General features: G+C 43.5%; 1 protein-coding gene across 3 annotated transcripts; it reads left to right on the top strand.

Annotated features, from left to right (window-relative positions):
* The first annotated feature begins 787 nt into the window (after positions 1-787).
* Positions 788-23,092, top strand: PATZ1 (POZ/BTB and AT hook containing zinc finger 1). 3 transcript variants are annotated; one of them, XM_075831529.1, is made up of 6 exons: positions 788-1,000; positions 1,764-2,947; positions 9,814-9,877; positions 14,085-14,256; positions 16,278-16,415; positions 22,196-23,092. In XM_075831529.1, exons 2-6 carry the CDS (start codon positions 1,803-1,805, stop codon positions 22,717-22,719), a joined length of 2,043 nt encoding a protein of 680 aa, XP_075687644.1. In that variant the 5' UTR covers positions 788-1,000; positions 1,764-1,802; the 3' UTR covers positions 22,720-23,092. The 3 variants fall into 3 exon arrangements, with proteins under 3 accessions (XP_075687644.1, XP_075687650.1, XP_075687651.1); XM_075831535.1 differs by having other exon boundaries at positions 788-1,014; XM_075831536.1 differs by lacking the exon at positions 16,278-16,415.
* The last annotated feature ends 4,399 nt before the right edge of the window (positions 23,093-27,491 follow it).

Below are 27,491 nucleotides of genomic sequence, written 5' to 3'. Positions count from 1 at the left end.
CCCTGCTCTGTAACTTCACGTATTGTGACATTTTAAGGCCGAGCTGCTGTGATTCCTAAACACTTCCACTTTGAAATAATACCATTTACAGTTAATCGTGGAATATCTTTCACAAACTAACATGTTCCAATGGTGGCATCCTATTACAGTACCACGATTCAGTGAGATCTTTAGAATGACCCGTTCGTTCACAAATATCTGTAATGGCAGAGTGCACGGCTAGGGGCTGGATTTTATACACCTGCGGCAATGTGACTGAATAAAACACCTGAATTGAATTATTAAGAGCGGTGTCCCAATACTTTTGTCCATGTAGTGTATGTGTCAGGTAAGTTCATGGCTCAGAGAGTAATGCGACTACTAGGAGGTTTTTGGCTTAGACAATCCTGGGTCCTGTAGCTTTTGTTCCCTGACACATACGGCATGTAGCCAGCCATATATTACATAGTGGAGAAGATATGTTGTGTACATAGTGTATATCTATGAGTTATCCCCAGCTATGGCAGTCACAACATCAGACACTGGGGAATGTTCAGCTTAATGAAAACTACCAAGATTATGATTTGTGTTTCTTAGGGGACAAGGGGGTGCTTTTCTATGAGATAACACTACTCTATGGATGTAGACTACCTTGTGTCCATAGTGAATATGCATATAATTCCGGGAGGGGTAAAAGTGGGGGGGTCGGCATGTGCGGGGTCTCCCAGTCTGCTCACAGGGGCGGGGGGGGAGTGCTCACAGGGAGGGGGGACCGGGGGGCGGACACAGATTCTCAGCCTGGGGGGGGGGATCAGACACAAAGAGGCTGCGGAGGATCCGGTCAGAGCTACCCCAGTGTACGCTGCGGGGGGGTTCCGGTATCCGGTTGGGGGTCTCGGTTTCCGGGATAGAGGAGCAGATCGGGGAGCGCGGCAACACACCGAGAACCTGCATCGGGGCTCCTGAAGGCAACGGCCCGCGCAGCGCGCACCCGCAGAGGGCAAGGGGAGGAGCTACGCGGGTACGCGCACCCAGGTGACATCACCCCGAACCCCCAATATAATATAGGGGACCCTGCATAGACCCCCAGAATAAATCTTGTACTGGTCCTTTACAGTCAGGCCTCAATATACCTAGCGTATCTCCCGGCATTCACTGTTCTCCACGCCCCCCCCCCCAACACCTCTGCTCCCCCCAGGAATTTACAGACCCCACTCTATTTAGTTACATTCATTATTACATATGTAGTCCTGAGTATTCTTCACTCCTTACCTTAAAGTAATCAATTTATGTCTATTTTTTTAGTGGCAGGTGATCTATTTGTGATGCCCTCTTGTCATGCCAGGGTCAACTGTGCCCACTAAACCATGGGAATTCTGTTTTTAAAATATAAAAAAAATGTTTTTAAATCTAGCCAGCCCCTTATTTCAAAAAAGAAGTTCAAAGTTCTATGGACCATTGAAAATGTTATTCTATAGCAGTTTCATATGTCCGTGTATGGCTTCACTGTGTTCTATTTTATATGATAATAATTCCTATCCTATCACTATTTTTACATTGTAAAGAGGAACGGACCTCAAAGATCATACTCTTTTGCTTTCCCCTAAAAAAATTATGTAAAAAAAATAGGTCCCTGCAGGGTATGAAATTGGTCCTATAAAGATATTATGGCGCACTGAAGAAGGGTCTTCTGGTTGGGCTTGTGATGACTGATGTTAATATTTCCTAACTTTCTGAACTGTTTAAATGACCTTATTGCATAAGTTTTTACTTACCTCCCTTAGGTCTAGAATTATAAACCCCTGGATCTACATCCTGCTAAGATGGAGCGTTTGGCAGAGGGCTGTGGTCCGTCGTGCTTCACCTATCAGGTGCGTCAACACAGCTCTGATGTTCTCAATCAACTCAACCATCAACGCAAGAGTGGTGGGCGCTTTTGTGATGTAGTTCTACGTGTCGGAGAGGATAGTTTTCCCGCCCACCGCGCTGTTTTAGCTGCCTGCAGTCAATACTTTGAGTCTGTGCTTGGAGAAACAGAGGGGCCAACTCCACGAGAGCTTGAGATGCACACTATCAGCTCCAAGGTTTTTGGGGACATTTTGGACTTTGCATATACTGCTCGCATCATTATCCGACTGGAGAGTTTTCCAGAGCTAATGACTGCTGCCAAGTTCTTGTTAATGCGCTCAGTTATTGATATTTGCCAAGAGGTCATTAAGCAGTCCAATGTCCAAATCTTGGTTCCCCCTACACGACCAGAACTCATGCTTTTTCGATCAGGGGCTTCTGACCTTGGCTTTCCATTAGACATGACCAATGGGACTGTTATGAGTGGCTCAGGTATTGCAGGGTCTTTAGGGGATGACGAAGAAGACTCTGTTCGTCCAGGACAAGCTGTGCCGAACCAGGCTTCTCTTCTGGCACTTGGTCATTCATCACAAATTCTACCTTCTCAGTACCAAGTAGGAGTACAAGGACTTGGAAATAAACGAGGCCGTGGCAGACCAAGGAAACCCAGTGTGTTAGACTCTGTACTATTTGGGGCAGTGGGTGGTTTGCGGGATGGAGGAGTACTTCCTTGTGGACTTTGTGATAAAGTCTTCACAGATCCAATACGACTGCGCCAGCATGAGGCACAGCATGGAGTTACTAGCCTGCAGCTGGGATACGGAGACCTACAAGCACCTCGTATTGGAGAGAATGGGCTAACCCAGGAGGAGTCCGGGACCCCTAGAAAAAGGAACCGAGCAAGGAAACAGGTAGCTTGTGATTTGTGTGGGAAGATTTTTCGAGATGTGTACCATCTGAATAGACACAAGCTTTCTCACTCTGGAGAGAAGCCATATTCTTGTCCTGTATGCGGACTGCGGTTCAAACGTAAAGACAGAATGTCCTACCATGTTCGATCACATGATGGATCGGTTGGGAAGCCCTACATCTGTCAGAGCTGTGGAAAGGGGTTCTCTAGGTGAGTTCACACAAGTCAACATGATCTTTAAAGGGAATGATGACACTTATCAATAGCTCAAGATTCACAGCACAAAGGAAAAACGCAATGTTTAGACGCAAAACAAGATAATGGCGCCCTGTTTTGTTTTAATAAACATAGTGCAGCGCACTTGCATCATTTTTATAATACACGTTACGCAGCTTTTCTGGCTCATTTTATTTGATGAATTTGCCCCATTGTTTACTGGGATGCTTTAGTATAGATGCTACTTTACTTACATGATAAATGCAGTTGGAATCATGAATTGTGTCAACCTGAATAATTTGCAGGTCCTTTGCGCAGTGTCCATCTTGTAGCGACATTTTGGGTTGTCTGTTTTTTTTTTCCTGCTTCTGTTATAATTTTTTGGGCGAAATATAGCATCAGTCATGTTCTCCACCAACACATTGTGTGACCCCTGGCATTCAGGTGACACTGTCCAGGTATATAACAGGTAAATAGTAGGTTATTTAGGAGCACAAGTTATAAAATATTTCTACCTCCAGCAGCCTCTCATCATCATGTCTGTCAGACTTTATTAACAGCATGACAACATCACCTAGAGACAGGCAGCCATGTTATACAAGTAAATACAGGCACAGTGAAGTAGTTGTTCATCATTATTCCGTCATTAATCCTATTCACTTAGTCCATGGATGTGTCCTCTGTTTCCACAACACGTGTATGTCATGTAACTCTGGTGCTAACTGAATGTTAGGGGTCACATGACGTGTGAGGGGGTAGTTGGTTACATGACGGACGCCATGTCTAGTCATATTCAGTCAGCCTGTGGATGTATTAGCCTAAATTCACACAGTGTTTTGCTTCATTTTCTTGTGGCGTTTTTAACAGCTGATGTGTTTTTAGTGCGGCCAGATGTTACATTAATGTCTATAGTGAAATATAAGGGTGAGTTCACACAGAGTTTTTTTGCAGGAGGAAAATCTGCCTCAAAATTCCTTTTGGAATTTTGAGGCAGATTTTCCTCTGCCTGCATGACGATTTTCGTGGCCATTGAGTGCCGCGGGCATAAAACGACGCGAAATACGCTTTCTCTGCCTCCCATTGATGCTAATGGGAGGTCAGAGGCGTAAACGCCCGAAGATAGGGCATGTCCCTTCTTTTTCCCGCGAGCCAAATTTTCCGAATTTGGAAAAAATTGCCTCTGCCTCCCATTGAAATCAATGGGAGGCATTTTCGGCCGTTTTTTGGCACGTTTTGCGGCGCGGTTTCCGCGTCAAAAAACTCTGTGTGAACTCCCCCTAAAAGGCACTACACACAACTGTGTTTTGATTTTTGGTATCTTTTAGGCAATTTTGTGGTCAGTGGCTTTTTTCTCCAAATGCAGCATGCTCTGGGTATGGTGTTTTTTCAAGCGTTTTTTTCCTATAAACTTCTTTATACAATTTCAAAAATGGCATTTAAAAAAGCATGTACAAAGTGACACAAAATGAAAAACGCCACTAAAAACGGCATAAAAAAGCACACGTTACACATTAATAACACCAGCGTTTCTTAGAAGCATATTTTGAGTCCGTTTAAATTGCCAGAAAAATTCTGCGTGTGCAGGGGGGCCTTAGGCTTCGTTCACATCTGCGTTGGGACTCCGTTCATGGGTTCCGTCGGAGCTTTCCATCAGGGGAACCCATGAACGGAATCCAAAGGTTTCTGTTTGCATCACCATTGATTTCAATGGTGACGGAGCCGATGCAAATGGTTTCCATTTGTCACCGTTGTCGTTTTGATACCGTAGTCGATTGCTGTATTCATTCCGGCAAAACTACGGAACCATTAAGCCTTAAAGAGGCTCTGTCACCAGATTTTGCAGCCCCTATCTGCTATTGCAGCAGATAGGCGCTGCAATGTAGATTACAGTAACGTTTTTATTTTAAAAAAACTAGCATTTTTGGCCAAGTTATGACCATTTTTGTAGTTATGCAAATGAGGCTTGCAAAAGTCCAAGTGGGTGTGTTTACAGTAAAAGTCCAAGTGGGCGTGTTTAAAAGTAAAAGTCCAACTGGGCGTGTATTATGTGCGTACATCGGGGCGTTTTTAATACTTTTACTAGCTGGGCGCTCTGAAGAGAAGTATCATCCACTTCTCTTCAGAACGCCCAGCTTCTGGCAGTGCAGATCTGTGACGTCACTCACAGGTCCTGCATCGTGTCGGCACCAGAGGCTACAGTTGATTCTGCAGCAGCATCAGCGTTTGCAGGTAAGATCGACTTACCTGCAAACGCTGATGCTGCTGCAGAATCAACTGTAGCCTCTGGTGCCGATGTGTCCTCGCTCGTCTGACACGATGCAGGACCTGTGAGTGACGTCACAGATCTGCACTGTCAGAAGCTGGGCGTTCTGAAGAGAAGATGATGTTACTTCTCTTCAGAGCGCCCAGCTAGTAAAAGTATTAAAAACGCCCCGATGTACGCACATAATACACGCCCACTTGGACTTTTACTTTTAAACACACCCACTTGGACTTTTGCAAGCCTCATTTGCATAACTACAAAAATGGTCATAACTTGGCCAAAAATGCTCGTTTTTTAAAAATAAAAACGTTACTGTAATCTACATTGCAGCGCCTATCTGCTGCAATAGCAGATAGGGGTTGCAAAATCTGGTGACAGAGCCTCTTTAAACAACGGTGACAAATGGAAACCATTTGCATCGGATCCGTCACCATTGAAATCAATGGGTATGCAAACGGAAACCTATGGTTTCCATTAGTTTCAGTCATGTTTCCGTTCATGGAACCCCTGATGGAACGGTCTGACGGAACCCATGAACGGAGTCCCTACGCAGATGTGAACGAAGCCTTATATTGATACCAATGATGAAAATATCCCATCCGTTTTTTTGAATGGAGTAAAAGTCCTGTACTCATCAGATTTATCTCTGTAAAAAAAAGTGGATAACTAACATAACGGATGCAAACGGACTCTAACTGATGCAATTAAAAATCCCATTGTTTTCAATGTGATTTTTAAGAGATCCGTTTTTATCCTTAGGCCTCATTCACATGGCGTTTGTGATATCCGCCGAGCGTATACGGTTTTTAAACACTAAAAAAGTATTGAAACGCATAGCTTGGCGTGTACATAGACTATAATGGGTCAAACGTAGACCAAAATAGCTGGTGTTTGGTCTATGTTTGTCATGGTTTACGTTGGGATACTGTTTTTTGAAAGTACTGAAAAGCGTAGTGTGCAACGCTATTCTGTACTTCAAAAAAACTTATGCGTGACGTAACTTTTTTTAGCATTGATCTCAATGGACGTCTTATGCAAACGTAATCTTATATGTTTACATACAGTAGATCTATCAGTTTTTTTTTTCCAGTGTTCACGCTAAAAAAAAAACATAAATTTTTTTAGGTAAATAACAGACAAACGTATACCGACGTATGAGTATACGCTAAATGTACTCGCTATAGAAAACACAGACGTGAACAGAAAATGGTACACGTTTGTATATGTTTTCAATGGTCCATGTTTTTATTTAAAAAAGTATACGCTCGGCGGATTCCACAAACGCGATGTGAATGGGGCCTTATTCTGATTTAAAAACGGATCAGAGTAACGGATTATGCAACGCAAGTGTGAACTTAACCTTGCAGTTTAGCAAACTAACTTTAGAGTCCACGAAATACTGCACGTGTAGCATTTGCTTTGCAATGTATATGTGGCATGATCACAACTTTAGCTACATGTATACGATACATTAGAGACATAATAAGGAAATTATAGCTTCTAAACTTTCGTGTTAATATTTTATATTTACACATAAATAGATATATTTGTAATTATTCTCCTTTTCTGGTATGAATATCTGCCTGCACTTGTAATGGAAGTTGTTTGTATGCAAAATATTGTCAGTTCCCCACACCCCTCCCTATTTTCATTTGCCCATGGGACGCCATCTCAGAACGTGTGCACCAAGGGCCCCCCACCCAAATGGAGGATTGCAGCCTGCATGTACTGATTGGTTAGAATGAGATAGGGAGGGGTGCCAGAAGAAAAATGAGGTCTATAGCCTCCTCCGTGCAAAGGACAGAGGGACACAGAAAGATAGGGGAGGGTGTAACTATCACTGAGCATGTGTGGGTGGATGTGAAGAGAGAGGCAGCGGAGAAATACCCATACACACAGCTATTTGCAAATAATAAAGTTGAGATGATAAAATGGCAGAGCGTTATTTCATGCTGAGTGCTATCTGCAAGACATTCTCTTTTTAATTTCATATCTTTCAGTGTTGTATTGCTATAACAAGTGTCAATGACAAGTGTGTTCTCTTATTCTCCTATTTATGTACAGCGCTCTCTTTCCAGGGCAGCTGCCATGTTCCCCTGAACTACACTGGGGTGGTCAATTATTAACTTGATGCAAAGCTGTTATGTGCAGTAACCACATTTCTTATTAGGCTTCGTTCACATCTGCGTCAGGGCTCCGTTCCGTCAGAGCTTTCCGTCGGAACGGAGCCCTGACTGACACAAACTAAAAAACCAAAGGTTTCCGTTTCCATCACCATTGATTTAAATGGTGACGGATCCGGTCCCAATGGTTTCAGTTTGTCTCCGTTGTGCAAAGGTTCAGTCGTTTTGACGGGATAAATAGCGCAGTCGACTAGGGATGCACGGTGCATCGAAACTTCGATACTGTTTCGATACTTTGCATCCCTAAACGGTTCGATACCGCTATTTCCTGTATTTCGATACTGAGCTGCGCAGCCGCACAGCTCAGTATAGTAATACATGAATGTATGGGAGCGCGGCTGTGTAATACATGTGTAATTCAGCCACAGCCCCGCTCCTGAGTCATGATAAGTTCGCGGGGTCAGGATGATGCGATGCGGCCATCGCTGTACTAATGAGCGGTGGCACTGGAGACAGAACATGGCGGGCGCTCTACAAAAAACCCCCATGTTCTGTCCTCAGTGCCTGAACTGCCGCTCATTAGTGCAGCGCCGGCCGCATCTCCTCATGCTGACCGCGCGCGCACTTCCTGTCAGGAGCGGGGCAATGGCTGTATTAGGCTGAGTTCACACGACCATGTTACGTCCGTAATGTACGGAACGTATTTCGGCCGGAAGACTCGGACCGAACACAGTGCAGGGAGCCGGGCTCCTAGCATCATAGTGATGTACGATGCTAGGAGTCCCTGCCTCTGCGTGGAACTACTGTCCCGTACTGTAATCATGTTTTCAGTACGGGACAGTTATCCTGCAGCGAGGCAGGGACTCCTAGCATCTTAAATCACTATGATGCAAGGAGCCCGGCTCCCTGCACTGTGTTCGGTCCGGGTCTTCCGGCCGAAATACGTTCCGTACATTACGGACGTAACATGGTCGTGTGAACCCAGCCTTACACAGCCGCAGCCCCGCTCTATAACGGCGGAGATCAGAGAAACCTCTCATCTCCGCCGTTATTCCCCTGAATGCTGCGATCACAGCTGACTGCAGCATTCAGGAGAAAATGAGAAGGGGGGATGCCCCTGGATCGCGATCGAGGGCCATACCATATATGGGCAGACAGCCCAGGGTCTATTGACTGACCCCAGGGCTGTCTTACCATATTTCATGTTGTTAGGACATACCCAAGTATGTCCTAACAACTGCCTGTGTACTATACGTACACAGGCTAATGTACTGGCACATGTCTGATCTATGTCAGTACATTAAAGTTTAAAAATAAAGTAAAAACAAAGTATTGTTACATTTTAAAAAATACACCTTCACCTTTTTTACAATAAACATAAAAATAAGTCTCAATACATAAAATATTCACACATTCAGTAATGGCGCGCACAACAATTTTTTTGCATCATTTTTGATGTGTACGCTGTAAAAAAATGAAATAAACACGGCTTTCTATCACTTATTAATGTGAGGCACAAGGTGCGATGAATTTAACCTCCATGTTCCTCACATTAATAGTAATTAACCCCATCATGTACCTCGCACATTAACCCATTATGACTGAGAAACATGATGGGATTAATTACTATTAATGTGAGGCGCGTTCAAAATTCATCACACGTCGCGCCTCACATCAGAAAGCGGAAGAATTATTTTTTTTATTACTGTTGGCAAAAGTATCGAAATTGGTATCGAAATCACAATACTAAACGAAGTATCGGTATCGAAGTCCAAATTCTGGTATCGTGACATCCCTACAGTCGACTACGGTATTCATCCCGCCAAAGGACGGAACCTTTGCACAAAGGAGACAAACTGAAACCATTGGCACCGGATTTGTCACCATTGAAATCAGTGGTGATGGAAACGGAAACCTTTGGTTTCAGTTTGTGTCAGTCATGGCTCCATTCTGACGGAAAGCTCCTACGGAATGTCGGAACGGAGCCCTGACGCAGATGTGAACATAGCCTTACTTGTCATAAAGCTAGAGCTACATTATTGTAGCTGCTTGTGGCAGTGTTGCAAAGCAAAGTTAGATACATTAGCTAATATTTGACACCCCATAGCATCATACTAGCAATATTATCTGAAAAAATCCACTACTGAAAAATAGTAATTATTTGTGTTACCTGTTTCAGAGTTATTCACCACCCTTTAAATGTATTAGGCTGTGTTCACATCAGATGTTTTGCCTACGTTTGACATATACGTCAGAAAAAGATCTCAATGTATACTTTAAACGGAGGCTGTGATGGAAGCCTGACAGTGGAAACACTAAAGGCCCTTTAACACGGGCCAATTATCGAGCCATCGAGTGTTTACCACGCTATTCCGTCCTTTTTTTTACAGACCATACCTCATATATGTCATCACTACGTAATGAACGTTGGTTATATTGACGTTTAAACCTGTCTGATGCACTTTCCTTTACAGGCCGGACCATCTGAATGGACATATAAAACAAGTTCATACTTCAGAGAGACCCCACAAATGTGAGGTATGGAGAGCGGAAGGATACCAGTGTATACAGTAGTGAAAATTTGTTGTTGAAATAGCCTAGACATAAATCACAGGTCCCACTTTACAATAACTTTTGTTCTACTTGTCTTTAGTAGTCACAAGTTATATAGGAAATTGCATTCATGCGTTACAGATAGCAATTAATAATGTTTTCATACCCACGGATTTAGGTGGTTTGCTGGTTAGTACATGAAAATAAAGATATGAATTTTCATGTACTGAAAGTGTCCAATTATGTTTCTGTGCTCCAAATTGAGTCCTGAAACTTCCAATATTAATATAAGCAAAAGAAGATCTCATTGTCCATATTCATGTAAAACTAATAGGAGACAGATTCCATACACACATCACCTACACCAGACAGTCACTTTCACACTGGTATAGTCCACACACATTGAAACAGTTGCCCTATCACACCAAAATGACCTACACGCAGAAAAAGAATCACATATTTCACGCACACAGAAGAAGACACCACATGCCCGACATACAAAAGAAGTTACTATATGGCTGGGTTCACACGACCTATATATCAGGCGTAAACGAGGCGTATTATGCCTCGATTTACGCCTGAAAATACGGCTACAATACGTCGGCAAACATCTGCCCATTCATTTGAATGGGTTTGCCGACGTACTGTGCCGACAACCAGTAATTTACGCGTCATCGTATGACAGCTGAAGAACAGCTCAGGATTACGGGCGTCAAAGACGCCTCGCAAAATGCGAGGTGGAGCTTTTATGTCTGAAACGACGCAGCTGTTTTCTCTTGAAAACAGTCTGTCTTTTCAGACGTAAAAGCCTCTCATCGTGTGCACATACCCTGACACCAATATAATCCACACAAAGAACTATGACTGGCTAATTATGACCTAAATCAAAATCATGATTTAAGCCACACCCCTATTTGCATGTCACACCCTTAGATTAATATATATCCACCTGAGCCTGCTTTATACTGCTGTATATATTATACCCTCTAACACTGATACCATGCAGTATTTTGTCCCCATAGTGCCCCCCACACAGTATAATGCCCCATAGTTCCCTCCACACAGTATACTGCACCCATGGCTGCCCCAACACAGTATAATGCCCCATAGTGCCCCCACACAATATAATGCCCCTATAGTGCCTCCCCACACCGTATAATTCCCCATAGCTGCCCCCACACAGTATAATGCCCCCATAGCTGCTCCCACAGTATAATGCCCCATAGCTGCCCCCACGTAGTATAATGCCCCTATAGCTGCTCCCACACAGTATAATGCTCCCATAGCTGCCCCCACACGGCATAATGCCCCTATAGCTGCCCCCCCATACACACAGTATAATGCCCCCATAGCTGCCCTAAACACCCAGTATAATTCTTCCATAGCTGCTTCCACTTATAATACTCCATAGCTGCCCCCACACAACATAATGCCCCCAGAGCTGCCCTTCACACCCAGTATAATGCCCCCACACAGGATAATGCCCCCATAGCTGCCCCTTGCAGTATAATGCCCCCATGCAGTATAATGCCTCCGTAGCTGCCCCATGCAGTATAATGCCCCCATAGCTGCCCCCATGCACCATAATGCCTTCATAGTGCCTACTCACAATATAATGCCCCATGCACTATAATGCCCCTATATTGCCTCCCCACACAGTTTTATGTCCCATAGCTGCCCCCCACACAGTAAAATAACCCCATTGCTGTCCTCCACACACAGTATAATGCTCCCATAGCTGCCCCCACACAGTATAATGCCCCAATAGCAGTCCCCACACAGTATAATGTCCCTTTAGCTACCCCCACACAGTATAATGCTCCCACAGCTACCCCCACACAGTATAATGCTCCCATAGCTGCCCCCACACAGTATAATGCCCCCACACAGTATAGTGCCCCAATAGTGGTCCCCACACAGTATAATGTCCCTATAGCTGTCCCCACGCAGTATAATGCCCCAGTAGCGGCCATCACACGGTATAATGCCCCTATAGCTGCCCCATGCAGTATAATGATGACCTCTCTGAATCGCGCCTGTCTGTGCCAGGACCCTTACGACTGGCGTTACATTGTAAATGGCGGGACAGGGAGCTGACAGTTACTTGCTCCACCATTGCGTTCAACTGCTTCCTGAGGACGCAGATACAGTTGAAATCAGGACATAACCGAACTGAAAAAAACTAAAAGTGGGAGATGACGTCTGCAATCTGCGATAAATTTCGGTTTAATTTTTTTTCAATAAATTGTCTAGCCCTACACAGAACAGTCAACACCAACATACATCACTTATACACGAAAAACAGTCACTTCATAACCATTATACACACACACAAAGCTACAATCCAAGGTCAACTACAAATCACTTCCAAAATAAAATTTTAGTTTTAAAATTAGCTCAAAGATGCTCGATGTGGGGATGGACAAAGTTACCATAAGTCACGGCAAGTACTTGGCTGGTGAGACTTGTTGAATTGTTTGGATGCCCCCACATGAAACATCTTCAGACAGACTAAGGCTCTGTTCACATCATGCTATGGATTTAAGTTGGGAATATTCCCTAATGTATACATATGACGTATGCCACTGCATATAGTAGCATATGTCAACTATTAGCCACAATGTTAAAAAAAGGTATACCTCGTGGTTCTTATACAGCAAAAAAAATAAAAATATAATTTTGAAGCATACCACATCCATAGAAATTTTTTTGTGTCTCCGTCGCATGAATGGTGGGTATAGCTACATTCTGCATTTGCGCCTCGATTGAAGTGTACAAAGCCAAAGCTTAGGCCCCCTTCACATCACGTTTTTGCCTTCCGTCTGAGGTATACGTCGGGACTTCAACGTATCTGGCTGTATAGGCATGCAGCGGGATACGTCTCCCCCCCCCCCCCCCGGCAGAAGGCTACCTGAAGTGACATGCGCGGAGGAGCTCCTCTTGTCACTTTCCATCTTTGGATCTACAAACCGGAGTTCCAGGCAAGTGCTCTGGCTGGGGACTTTAGCTCTAGGGAAGCCCTTGACATCACTGTCCATAAAAGGACAGTGATGTCAGCAGCTATAATGCCTTAGGATAGGTCATCGTGATCGGTGGGGGTCCCGAGGAATAGACCCCTACCATTCACACATTGATGGCCTGTCCGAAATCTTGGTTTACGCAGGCAGATATGTGTTCATAATGAGCGCCAATCACCGATAATTACAGGCCGATCGGCGCTCGTTTAAAGACCCTTTACGCAGGCCAATGTAAACTATATGGGGACAAACTATCGTTAATACGATCGTTCGGGCCCCATACAATTTACATAATGTCGGCAGGACATCCCCTGTTTACACGCAGAGATGTGCTGCCGACAACGATGATTTTCAGGGCAGCATACAAGATGAAAATAGGCGCTCGTCCAACTATCTAATGATGTAAGAGGAAAGAAGGATCAGGCATGTTTAGTTTTAAAATGCCCATTCCTTTGTTTCCGCAAAAAGGAACCCACAGGGGTCTGGCAGTGGCTTATTGCCCTCTCACCATTGAAAAAACATACATACTTGGCGTGCATGTTTATAGGGATATTACCATCAAGGATATTTATGACATATCCACAGGATATGTCATAAATATCAAATAGATGTGGGACCCGCACCTATCTCTAGAACTGGGCCCCCCTAAACCTCATTCTACCTTTTTCTGCTCCCGCTGCCTCTCGGCCACTACCTGACTATATGATCGGGAGTTACGAAAACAGCATAGCTCGCTGAACTACGCTGTTTCAGTAGCTCCCATAGTAGTGAATGACAGTTACGGAAGCAGCGTAGTTGCGAGCTACTCTGTTTCTGTAACTACCATTCAGTTCTATGGGACATACGGAAACAGCGTAGTTCAGCACGCTGATTTCTTCTTCACGGTCGGAAATCACACGATTCAGCCACAACACAGAGCGGTAGAATGAGGTTTAGGGGGCCCCGTTCTAGAGATAGGTGCGGGTCCCGCATCTATCTGACATTTATGACATATCCTGTGGATATGTCATAAATGTCTCTGATGGGAAAACCCCTTAAAGGTGATAAAATTTCTGTCGGATAACAGCTATCTCCAATGTATGGCCAGCTTAAAATAGACTGTTTATATGATATCAATGTATAGAAAATACACCTGTAAATTCCTTCTAAAAATATGGTGACCATTGATGTTTCAGACATGTAATGCCTCTTTTGCTACACGGGACCGACTGCGCTCACACTTGGCATGTCATGAGGATAAAGTTCCATGTCAGGTGTGTGGGAAATACTTAAGAGCTGCTTATATGGCCGATCATCTGAAGAAACACAGCGAAGGACCTAGCAACTTCTGCACCATCTGTAACCGAGGTAACTAGAAGGGTACATCCATTGTAAGCACAATTTCAAGGCAGCAGGTTGCTCATAAATGGAAAGTCTTCTTATGGCTCTACCTTTTAGGCTGGATTCACACGAGCACGTTACGACTGTAAAGGACTGAAACGTATTTCGGCCGCAAGTCCCAGACCGAACACACTGCAGGGAGCCGGGCTCTTAGCATCATAGTTATGTACGATGCGAGGAGTCCCTGCCTCTCCGTGGAACTACTGTCCCGTACTGAAAACATGATTACAGTACAGGACAGTTGTCCTGCAGCGAGGCAGGGACTCCTAGCATCATAGACAACTATGATGCTGGGACCCCGGCTCCCTGCACTGTGTTCGGTCTGGGACTTGCGGCCGAAATACGTTCCGTCCTTTACGGACCGAACATGCTCGTGTGAATACAGCCTTATTGTTCTTTGCTGCTATCTATGAGACTGGCTTAATTGTAGCAAAATTTAACATGCTGGACCTAATGTGTCTTATTATTTGGAGTGTTCACACCAGGGAGCATTGTATGGAACAATTTATTCTACAAAATGGTCTGTTAACCCTACTTTAAATGGGGTTTTCCAGGAAATTGCATCGATGGCCTATCCTTAGTCCTCAGCACCCCCACAAATCTACAGAATGGGGCTAAGCTGTAGTACTAGGCACAGCTAAATGTACAGACATGCCACTGTGAATGGATGGATGTTAAAGGACCCTTTGTTCTGCTGATCAATAAAAGTCCCAACTAGGTCAGGATAGCCTGGTTAGGATCAATGGATTTTCCAAGAATACCCTTTAAAAAGTTTTCTGGTTTTATGTGAATAAATATGAAATATTGTTTAATGATAAGTTGTCCTTTCTGATATACTTAGTGTTTTAGTTTTTCCCCTTTTTTAAGATCTTTGTTTGCTATTCGCAAATTAGGGCCTGTTCACATCCGTGCCGGGCTTCCGTTCATGGGTTCCGTTAAACCTTCCATAAGTTTTCCATTTTTTTTTCACGGAAACAATTACAAAAACATGGCCTTATGGAACGGAAACAACCAAAAACAAATTGCAATGGAAGCATTACCATCAAAATCAGTGGTAATGCAAACGGAAGCTATGGTTTCCGTTTGGTTTTCCGTTCATCGGTTCCTCCAGTGGAAAGGTCTAACGGAACGGAAACCTAACGCTGATGTGAACAGGCCCTTAAAAAATTAATTGTTTAATCCGAGGTTAAAAACCTGTCTTGATAATGCTTTGCTTGCACAGGTGCATAGTTTATAAAGATACAAAGTCGCTTTCTCCTACTGAGCCATTCACCTGTCAGGTGCACATGATCATGACAGGTTTTTAGCCTTGGACTAGAATGTTTCCATTCACTCATAGCAAGCAGAGATTTTGGACATGGTAAGGAATTGAATCAGACTATATTAGAAAGTTAAATAACTTTTCATTATACAGTAATTCAATTTTAACTACATAAAACTGGAAAAGCCTTTTAGGATATATTGAGATTAAGAAATAAAATAAAGAAACTTTTTTTTAGCAACTGATTATACAAAGCTGCTGAGTTTATGCGCACGGTGTGATTACAATGCACATAAATGTCTACTAATCCAGAGTTTAATGGTATTGAAATCATTTTTTTAATTTGTTTTTTAAAAAATGGAAGTAAAAAACGTAGCTATTTTTCCTTTGCACTTTTTAAAATTGTACACCAGCGTCTACTCTATAACCTTTGTCAAGATGGCCGCAAACTCTGGAAAAGGAAAAAATTATTTTTTACAAATTTTAAATCGAAAGACCAATGTTTTTTTAAATTTATTCATCTGAGTTGAAAATTAAAAGATTTATAAGCTTAAATTGTTTATTATTTCTGCTTATTACTAGGCCTAGCTGTGCAGATAAAGAGCTATTGCATTCTAAACAATGCAAATTTGACTTCTGATATACTTGAGTAGCCTGCTTATCTTGATGTTGTCAGCAGTTGGAGGTCTGTCTGTGGCAGAATCTTACCTGCTTTTATCTTGTCTAGGTTTCTCCTCTGCCTCATACTTAAAAGTCCATGTAAAAACACATCATGGCGCCCTCCTCAGCGCGGGCCCCCACCCGCCGGAGTCCGTCCCAAACGGTGCAGCGCTGTTCCACTGTGTCCGGACCTGTGGCGTGAAAGGCAAGCGTTGCACAGCCGGCTGTCCGTGCGGAGGGGGGCGCATCCGTGAGCTAGAGTGGGATGTTAGATATTGTGTTCATTGCCAGTTCTGGTAGTACACATTAAGTTTCAAAGGGACTAATAAACCATGAACCACTAATGCCTACAGATGTTACTGCTATGTGCAGAGTAATAACTAAGGCTTTGTTCACACTGGCATCATGATTCTACTTTGTCAGGTTTCCGTTGCCCATGACGGGCAGAATAGTCTGCTGTGATAAAAGTGATTTGTAAGGCTGGGTTCACACACCCTATTTACGGACGTAATTCGGGCGTTTTAACCTCGAATTACGTCCGAAAATACGGCACCAAAGCGTCGGCAAACATCTGCCCATTCATTTGAATGGGCTTTACGATGTTCTGTGCCGACGGTAATTTTTTTTACGCGCCACTGTGAAAAGACTGCGCGTAAAAAAGACGCCCCCATCAAAGAAGTTCCTGTCACTTCTTGGGACGTAATTGGAGCCGTTTTCCATTGACACCATGGAAAAACGGCTCCAATTACGTCCGTAATGGACGCAACGAAAAGCGCCTGCACTTGCCATTACGTCTGAAATTCTGGAGCTGTTTTCTCCTGAAAACAGCTCCGTAATTTCAGCCGTAACGGAGGCTGCCGTGTTAACATACCCTTAAGCTCATAATAAGTAAATCGGATGTATTATGATTAATTTCAAAATTGATCTGTCCTATCCAACATGGATCTTGTAAGTACAGAACGTATGACGCCAGTGTGTGCAGAGCCTTTAGCTGGCCATACATTAGTGATTTCAGACGGCCGTTTTTTGAACAACTTGTCGTTCACAGTTGGTTTGTTGAGGTTGTCGTTTTGGATTTCAAAAAAGACAAATCACCTATCAATTTCTGCCTTGGTCTGCGGCCCGGTCCGGGCTTCTATTGATGGTATGCAGATCTGTCTTTTGGCATGAACGACTTTCCAAGGACTGCACGAGACAATAAACGAAAAAAATTCAACACGGCAGATCAACTTTTCCACAGAAATCTGCCATAGGTCGGTTCCGACTGTCTACAGAAAATGGTGTAAATTGTCCTTTTCGTTTATTCAAAATCTCTAGTATATGGCTAGCTTTAGACTTAAAAAAAACCTAGCATCATGGATTTAAAGAGATGAACACATAATAAATATAAATATATAACAGATGGTAACCTCTGTTGAGGGAAACATAAAAAATGGGGAGGTGCTTGCTCAATTACATGGGGCCACCTCAGAATGAAACATGATGAAGAGAGCAAACAATAGTGCATGGATGTAACAATGTTAAGCAGATGAAACCAGTTCAGGGCAGAACAGACGACAAGTCCAAAATCAGGGTCCTTTCCCAACACATTTGGGCATCCTGTTCAAACAACTTTGTTTTGTTTTTAAAAACTGATCCATAGTTTTTACTGGGGCTTCCGTCATGGTTAAAACTGTACGTTAGTCTATGTTTGACAAGTTTCCGTCACGATCTGTTTGTCAGGATCCGTTTTTCCAACAGACAGACTAACGGAGACTGCCTTATTTTTCTGTCCTATTGACAGATCTATTTTTCTATTTTATTTGCAAGTCTATGGCAACAGGAGGCTACGGGATAGGCATCCTGTTGCACCGTTTTTTTTGTTTGATAGAAGAAAAAAAAAAACAGGACATTTTAACAGGATGCTAAAATGTGATGCTTTCCTAGCCTCAAAAGGGTTTTCTGGTTTTATGTAAATAAAGCTTGCTTTGTACACCTTTGAAAACATTTTTTGTTTTTTTTTCATAAAAATGTGTATCCGTGTGTTTGGTGCAACTTTCTAATTAGTTTTCTAAGGGTATGTTCACACGGCGGGGGTCCGTAACGGCTGAAATTACGGGGATGTTTCAGCCTGAAAACATCCCCGTAAATTCAGCCGTACCGGCATGTGCAGGCGCTTGAACGCCGCGTCAACTACGGCCGTAATTAGCGCTGCTATTCATTGGAGTCAATGAATAGCGGCTTCAATTACGGCCAAAGAAGTGACAGGTCACTTCTTCTACGCGGGCGTCTATTTACGCGCCGTCATTTGACAGCGGCGCGTAAATATACGCCTCGTGTGAACAGACAAACGTCTGCCCATTGCTTTCAATGGGCAGATGTTTGTCAGCGCTATTGAGGCGCTATTTTCAGACGTAATTCGGGGCAAAAACGCCCGAATTACGTCCGTAAATAGGCCGTGTGAACATACCCTAATAGTTTCCGTCAGGTCAGCAGCACTGACAGGTTCAGTGCTGAGTTATGAGCATATATGTGATCGGTAACTGCTTGATCCTGCAGCTGTATCTCAAAAAGTAAAAATAATTTTTAATAAAAACAAATTAGAAAGTTGCACCAAACACACATTTTTATATATATATATATATATATATATATATAAAACAAAAACTTTTCAAAGGTGTACATAGCCTTTAATCATAGTTTACTGAAAAGTTCTGCAACTTTCTTACACATTTAGTCATACAGTTTATTATGACCAGTAGGACATTTTATGTAAAGTGGTAACTATGGTTACTATTGCTAATGTCAGAACACTGGTACGTATAAAAAGGAGACTGCATTCATTCAGCAGCTACAAGTATTAAGTATAAGGGTATGTTCACACGTACAACGGCTGAAAATTACGGAGCTGTAAAGTTATGCATCTGGGTACCAACAACCTGCATGTATGATATGTCCTAGAGGGAGCCACTTATTGAGAAGGATCTGGGGGTACTTGTAGATCATAGACTAAATAACAGCATGTAATGTCAATCAGCTGCTTCTAAGGCCAGCAAGATATTGTCGTGTATTAAAAGAGGCATGGACTCGCGGGACAGGGATGTAATATTACCACTTTACAAAGCATTAGTGAGGCCTCATCTAGAATATGCAGTTCAGTTCTGGGCTCCAGTTCATAGAAAGGATGCCCTGGAGTTAGAAAAAAAACAAAGAAGAGCAACGAAGCTAATAAGGGGCATGGAGAATCTAAGTTATGAGGAAAGATTAAAATAATTAAACCTATTTAGCCTTGAAAAGAGACAATGATAAACTTGTATAAATATATGAATGGCCCATACAAGAAATATAGTGAAAACCTGTTCCATGTAAAAACCCCCTTCAAAAACAAGGGGGCACTCCCTACATATGGAGAAAAAAAGGTTCAATCTGCAGAGGCGACAAGCCGCCTTGAATCTATGGAATAGTCTTCCGCAGGAACTGGTCACAGCAGGGACAGTAAATGGCTTTAAAAAAGGCTTAGATAATTTCCTAGAATGAAAAAATAACAGCTTTTATGTCAATGTGTAGAATTTTTGTTTCATCCCTTCCCTTTTCCCCATACCTTGGTTGAACTTGATTAATATGTGTCTTTTTTCAACCGTACGAACTATGTAACTATGTTTTCAAGGGAAAATAGCCTCTGATTACCGGGCATTTTTGAAGTTGAAAATTACTTTGAGACATTTTATTGAGGCGTTTTTCATAGTGTCAATGGAATAACAGCTCCAAAAACAAGAATTGACATGCTCCTTCTTTTTATGCGCCGTTTTTTTAAAACCACTCTGTAAAAATACGCCTTGTCTGAACTAAACGCCATATTTCCAATTGATTTCAATTTGGCGTTTCGCCAAAAAACCCAAAAACGCCTGTGAACATACCCTAAGACATAGTGGGTAAATAACATGAACTCACAGGCTATAAACACAAGGGGCTATTGTAGGGTGAAGTTCTAGTACAAGCGGAAGCAAAAACACTTGTGAATTATTGGAGTAGCAGTTGTTAAGGTTTTTATAACGCACAAGACATAAACAGGGACTGTATGAAATATCTGGGTGTTAAAGGCTATTAGACACTGGAGCTAAGCAGAGGGTTGTTATATTGGCACAGGCTTGTATTAAACGTATAATAACATTTAGGTAAAAATATTGCATTTCAATTCCTCACCATTTTCAAGATCTCTGTCCTGATACAATGTAATAATCAATGTACAATGTTTGCTAAATTTATAAGGCTCTATTCACACAACAGGGTCCAGGTGTCGGCCGATAAAAACAGACGTTTTGGTCGGCCGTTTTGCATCATTTTCTGTTCCGGACCATGTTTCCGGTTTTAACGGCCGATTGTGACCTGTTTTGCATCCGTTTTTCACTGTCCGTTTAAAAAAACGAATGAATTTCATTTGTGAATTTTTTTTTGTCCCAACCCACTAAAAATACCCACAGGTGTATGGACAGTCACTTCAGGAGCTTCCCTTCGCAAGCGGATGTCTGCCCTGGGGCTCCAGCTCTAGGGAAGCTGCTGAAGTCACTGTCCAAATATGGACAGTGACATCAGGAGCTTCTCTAGCGCTGGAGTTCCAGGGCAGAGCGCTAGTGGATGCTCTGCTCGGGGACTCCAGGGCCAGAAAACTCTTGATGTCACTGTCCATATATGGGCAGTGTTGTCAGGAGCAGTGCTGGAGTCCTCGGCAGAATGTCAGCAGATGCTCTGCTCAGGGACTCCAGGACCAGGAAACTCCTGACGTCACTATCCATATATGGACAGTGACTTCAGGAGCTTCCCTAGTGCTGGAGCCACAGGGCAGAGCTCTAGCTGATGCTCTGCTCGGGGACTCCAGCGCTAGGGAAGCTCCAGAAATCACTGTCCAAATATGGACAGTGACATCAGTAACTTCCAGAGCGTTGGAATCCCGGGCAGAGTTATAGCTGATGCTCTGCTCGGGGATTCCAAGGCAAGAAACTTAACGGCTCTTGCTTGGACATCCAAGTGACGGCCGTGTTTTACACGGCCCAATAGAGTTGTATGGGAGCCGTGTGGCCGTGAGAACATGGCCGTGAAGATATGTTTAATTTTTTGACGGCCCGGTTAGAACGGAAATAAAATCTGAAAAACTGTCGTGTGAATAGGGCCTAACCCGGGGTGTATGTTATTTGGCTACACTGGTTACAAGTGTTTCTGCTGCTCAGATAAGACTAGGTTTGTATGGGTCTCTGCATTGAAACAAGAATGTATTGATTCACTGAAAGCAAACAGATCTTGCAAGTGGTAAGTAATTGAAACACAAAGTATATTAGAAAGTCCCTGTTTACACCGAGTTTGATTTCAATGGGAGGCAGAGACGTTTTCTTCCCGGAAAAAAAGCGGCATATCCTTCCTTGCCGAGCGGTTTTCGCTGCATTTTTTTACTTGCGGTCCTTGCATTAGCTGCAATGGCCGCGAGCGAAAACCGCGGAAGAAAAGCGCAGGCAGGTCAAAATCTGCCTCAAAAAGATTTTTTCTGCCTGCACAAAAACCCTGTGTGAACAGGGCTTAATAACTCTAAATTATATAATGAGTAAGATTTGTTTACATAAAATTGGAAAACCTGTTAATATTTCTCATATTTTTACCTATATTTAATAAAACACAAGGACTCTCTAAACTGATTTGGCTCCTCGTCTAGTGGAGAGAAAAAAAGACCAACGCACTTTACTAAAGATTAAACACCAGCATATTCAAGAATACAAATGTTTTACTACTGGGATCTGTATTACAGAAGAATTTTTGTTTGCATTTTGTATGACTGAGAAATTGCTTCCAGCTTTTGATATTGATGGCACATAATACACCTATATATTCAGTAGTTATAAAGCGGTAAAAGATGTAGTCTTTAGGGGACCAAAAATTAGCTTGTAGTTGGCTTTACAGAGGATATTCCATTAAAAAAAAAAAGTCAAGTCTTTTTCACAGTTTTTTCTTATTTTGCAGAGGGAGAAAAATGTCAGCATGGTGAACAGGAGAGTTCTGACTCCTACGGTGACCTGTCTGATGGAAGCGACCTCAAATCACCAGAGAAACAGAGTTCTAATGGATCGTATGCAACGTATGACTTGGTGATTCCCAAGAAAATAGAGGCAGAATGTGAGAAACGATATCCCTGTACAGAGTGCGGCAGCTTCTTTCGTTCAAAGGCCTATCTAAATAAACACATCCAGAAAGTGCATGCCAGGCCGCTAGGGGCATCCCTTGGTGATTTAGGGTCAACGTTGGGCCCTGCACTTGGCCCTGCCATGGGCCCCGCACTGGGCCCTGCACTTGGGCCTTCTCTAGGTCCAACTCTTGGCGCATCTCTTGGGCCAGCTTTAGGGTCTGCACTGGCATCTCCTTTCTCTCCACAACAAAATATGTCCCTATTGGAGTCATTCGGTTTTCAAATTGTACAGTCTGCTTTTGCTTCTTCTCTTGTGGAACCTGAGGTAGAACAGCAGGGAATGGGTGGTGACGGGAAGTAAACGTGAACTTCGTTATCAAATGAGAAAAATGGTAGTGCCCAATTCATGTGAAACGCATTACTGTGCATGAGCCCCCAAAACAGCACTACAAAAGACTGGAAGATCAAATGAGCTTGGTATGAATGGTGTAGGCTGAAGTTAAGAGAAGTGCACAGTGAAATCTCCATACCAAGAAAGATGAGCACTTACCATTTTTCCAACATTATCATCTTCACACTGATCTCAGAACTGTACAATGCCTCATGAACTGATGGGTCAATGTGTCGTGGGGGCACTCTGACAAATTTCTATGTGAATGTTTTGTACTCTCCTTGAAACTGATTATCTAAATGCACAAAGCTGGATACATTGTAATAAACAGATTCACATGTAATTCCTCCCCAGTAATGCTGTTGTGCTTTTACATTTATGCGTTGTGGTAAAAATGACGAGGAGCCTAAACCGAAAATTCCTGTGATTAAAGGAGAGGAGGAATCCTCTTCTAGTCCTAGATTGTTTAAACTTGATGCTGAGCTACAGAAGCTGGGAGCTTTGGAATTGAAGAAACTGGACAAAGCACCAGTAATAACAAGAGATTCACACTTATGTTCCCTGTATATGAGGTACAGACCGGGTAGGGCTGGGCGAATAATCACATTAATTCGCCCTCAAAGACTCTTAGGACCCATGCACGCGAACGTGCTTTTGCGGCCGCAATTCTCCCGAAAATCCACGGGAGAATTGCTGCCCCATTCATTCCTATGGGGCCATGCACACGACCGTGGTTTCCATGGTCCGTGCATGGCCCCGGAGCCCGGACTGAAGAAAGAACGGGCAAGCCTTATTACGGCCGTGTTCTGCGGTCCGGGCTCATTGAAAATAATGGCCGCGTCCATGTGCACGGCCTGTGATTTGCGGGCGGCTCGCGGCTGTCACTCCGTGGCCGGCCGACCCGGAAATCACGGCCGTGCACATGGCTACGGTCGTGTGCATGAGGGCTTACAATTCTGTTTTTTAACAGAATAGTTGAATCGATTCTTTAGTGGCGCCGTCGCGCTGTGCTGCAGGATAAAGCTTTGCCCAGATGCCTCGTCACTGCCTGGTCCGCCCCTTTCTGTCTGCTTCCCCACGGAAATGCTGTTCTGTAGTGAATAAAATGATACAGTAAGGAACAGCAGTTCCGCGGAGAAGCAGGGACTCATCTGTAGCTAACACCCCCCCCCTTGTCGATCGCCCCTTGCAGATCGCACCACCACCCCCCCTTGTAGATCACACCGCAGTAGCTGAATCCCTGGCCAAAGTGTCGGCAACCTCTGGCCGGGAATTCAGCTTCTAGTGGCAGCTACAGTGGTGATATCTACAAGGAAGAAGGGGGGGTGAGACCTACATGTGGGGTTGCTATCTACAAGGGAGGAGGGGTGGTGCGATCTACATGGGTGGGGGTGCTATCTGCAAGGATGTGTGGCATCTACACGGGCACTGTGGCACTACACCGTGTTCCAAATTATTATGCACATTTAAGTGTCATAAACATTTAATTATTCGTTTTTCAATGAAACTCATGGATGGTATTGTGTCTTAGGGCTCTTTGGATCATTGTAATCAATCTCAGACACCTGTGATAATTAGTTTGCCAGGTGTGCCCAATCAAAGGAAAACTACTTAAGAAGGACGTTCCACATTATTAAGCAGACCTCAGGTTTCAAGCAATCTGGGAAAGAAAAAGGATCTCTCTGCTGCTGAAAAGCGTGAAATAGTGCAATACCTTGGACAAGGTATGAAAATATTGGATATTTCAAGAAAACGTAAGCGTGATCATCGTACTGTGAAAAGATTTGTGGCTGATTCAGAGCACGGATGGGTTCGTTCAGATAAAGACATAATGAGGAAGGTTTCTGCCAGACAAATTAATAGGATAAGGAGAGCATCTGCTAAAATGCCATTGCAAAGCAGCAAACAGGTATTTGAAGCCGCTGGTGCCTCTGGAGTCCCACAAACCTCAAGGTGTAGGTTCCTCCAGAGGTTTGCAAGTGTGCATAAAGCTATTATTCGGCCAACACTAAACAATGCTCACAAGAAGAAACGGTTGCAGTGGGCTCAGAAATCGATGAAGACTAATTTTCAAACCGTGTTGTTTACTGATGAGTGCCGTGCAACCCTGGATGGTGCAGATGGATGGAGTAGTGGATGGTTGGTGAATGACCATCATGTCCCAACAAGGCTGCGACGTCAGCAATGAGGTGGCGGAGTCATGGGGAGAGAGCTGGTAGGCCGCTTTAGGGTCCCTGACCATGTGAAAATCACCTCTGCAAAGTACGTAGAGTTTATGACTGACCACTTTCTTCCGTGGTACAAAAAGAAGAACCGTGCCTTCTATAGCAAAATTATCTTCATGCATGACAATGCACCATCTCATACTGCAAAGAATACCTCTGTGTTATTGGCTGCTATGGGCATAAAAGGAGAGAAACTCATGGTGTGGCCCCCATGTTCCCCTGACCTCAACCCTATTGAGAACCTTTGGAGCATCCCCAAGCAAAATATGTATGAGGGTGGGAGGCAGTTCACATCAAAACAGAAGCTCTGGTTGGTTACTGCAAAGATATTCAAGCAGAAACTGTCCAAATACTCACAAATTCAATGGATGCAAGAATTGTGAAGGTGATATCAAAGAAGGGGTCCTATGTTAACATGTAACTTGGCCTGTTAAGGTTTTTTTGATTGAAAGAGCTTTTGATTTCTGTAAATATGACCTCCTGATGCTGCAAATTCAACAAATTACCATTTTAGTTCTCTTTACAACCTTTAAAATGTTTTGATCTCTGTTGTGCATAATAATTTGAAACAGTGCATTTTGAGTTTTTTACTTCTAAAAAAAAAATCAGTTATCATTAGGAGATTTGTTCAATAAAATTCGCATTATACTCCAACGGCTGATGGCTTGAAGATTATATTGACTGTCATTTGCATCGACTATTTAGGAAAATCAGCGAAAAATAACATTTGCATAATAATTTGGAATGCAGTGTACACGTGGTACAGTATAAACAAGGTATTACAAACACTAATCTATAACACCACCCACTTACCTAACATAATTCACGATATAGCATCAACATAGCTCAATACATATAATAACTTAATATGTACTAAGTATACTAATACCCCACGTGCCACCGTACCAGTACAATATATTACAATACTATACTAACACCCACCCACCCACTTAACTAACATACATACAAGTTAGGCCTAATTCACACAACCGTGCCCGTAATCACGGCCTGCGATTGCGAGCACTGCCGACTATCGTGGGCCGCATTTTCGTGCCGTGCTCTCATACAAAGTATTGGAGCACAGCCTGTAAAAATCGAGAAGTAGGACATGCTCCATAATTCCCGACACGGTTCTATGGCACGGACTACTATCCGTAGCGATACGGAAAGGTGTCCGCGGCCAATAGAACGGGGCGGGTCCGTAATTGCAGACAATAGTCCTCAATTATGGAGATTTATCACGGTCGTGTGCATGAGGCCTTACAGTGCACTTACTCATGCTTGCTTCTGTGACCCACCTGGCTCTAACTTTCCCTATACACTCAAGGGGTTAAATACCAGAGGAAATCTGTAGACCAGGGAAGGAAAAGTGTTACCAGGGAAAATAGGGTTATAGGGAGAAGGGTAGGAGAGGGGAGAGAGAGAGGAAAGATACTTAGCGGTGCATGGGGTAAAGAGGTCTGTTGGTGTCTCGTGAGCAGGAAGTGAGAGCTGTAGGTGTCTGATGAGCAGGAGGCAGGAGCAGGACAGAGATCAGCATGCCTGGTGCCTGTTGACCCTCTTATACCTATCTCTGGGGGAATATCTGCCCTCACATGTACATAGAAAACACTTCCCTTTACAGACCCTAAGGCTAAATTCACACGAAAGTGTTTGTTTTGCGCACGTAAAAAAGCGCAGCGTTTTTCTTGCGTTGCTGTTCCGTGTGGCATCCGTGTACGGTGCGCATCTGCAGATTTTACACGCGTATGTCATCCATATGTCCTGCATTTTTTGCGTCTGCAAAAAAAAAAAATTACGTTTTTTTTTCTTTATCATTTCTTTAACAACTGGTGGATGAATCACGGACAGCACACGGATGACATCCGTGTGCTGTACGTTGTTTTCACGCACCCATTGACTTCAATGGACAGTGTGGTGCACAAAAATAGGAACTGCAGTAAGTTTCACACAGTGGACACACAGCGTGAAAAAAAAATGCATGTCTGAATAGCCCCATTGAATTACATAGATCCGTGTGACGGCCGTTGTTTTAATATCCGTAACATGGACGTAAAATAAGCTCTTGTAAATCAAGCGTAAAGGCCCTTTTACACCGGCCGGTGAAGCGAGCACCGATCGAGACATTGTTGATCGGCACTCGCTTGCTCCTGTCACAGAGAGCTATGGATGGGGGCGAGCAGTCGTTACTCCGATCGCTCGTCCCCATCCATTATTATCTTGTCGGCAGCGCGTCTCCCTGTTTACAACGATAATCTTTTACTTTTTTAAAACTATACGACCAGCAGATGATTGAGCGTTTGCTCGTTCATCTGCTGATCGTTCCCCTGTTTACACAGGGCAATTATCGGTAACCAGCATTAATGCTCGTCTTCCCCATATTCGTCCTGTGTAAAACCCATCGTAATAAGGCCCCATGCACACGACCGTAAAAAAACTCTGCATTACGGTCTGCAATTACGCCCCCCGGTTCTATTGGGCACGGACACCTTTCCGTATCGCTACGGATAGGTGTCC

The sequence above is a fragment of the Rhinoderma darwinii genome, chromosome 1, assembly GCF_050947455.1.
Source record: "Rhinoderma darwinii isolate aRhiDar2 chromosome 1, aRhiDar2.hap1, whole genome shotgun sequence".
NCBI classification, from domain to species: Eukaryota; Metazoa; Chordata; class Amphibia; order Anura; family Rhinodermatidae; genus Rhinoderma; species Rhinoderma darwinii.
This window is presented reverse-complemented; position numbering and strand designations above follow the sequence as displayed.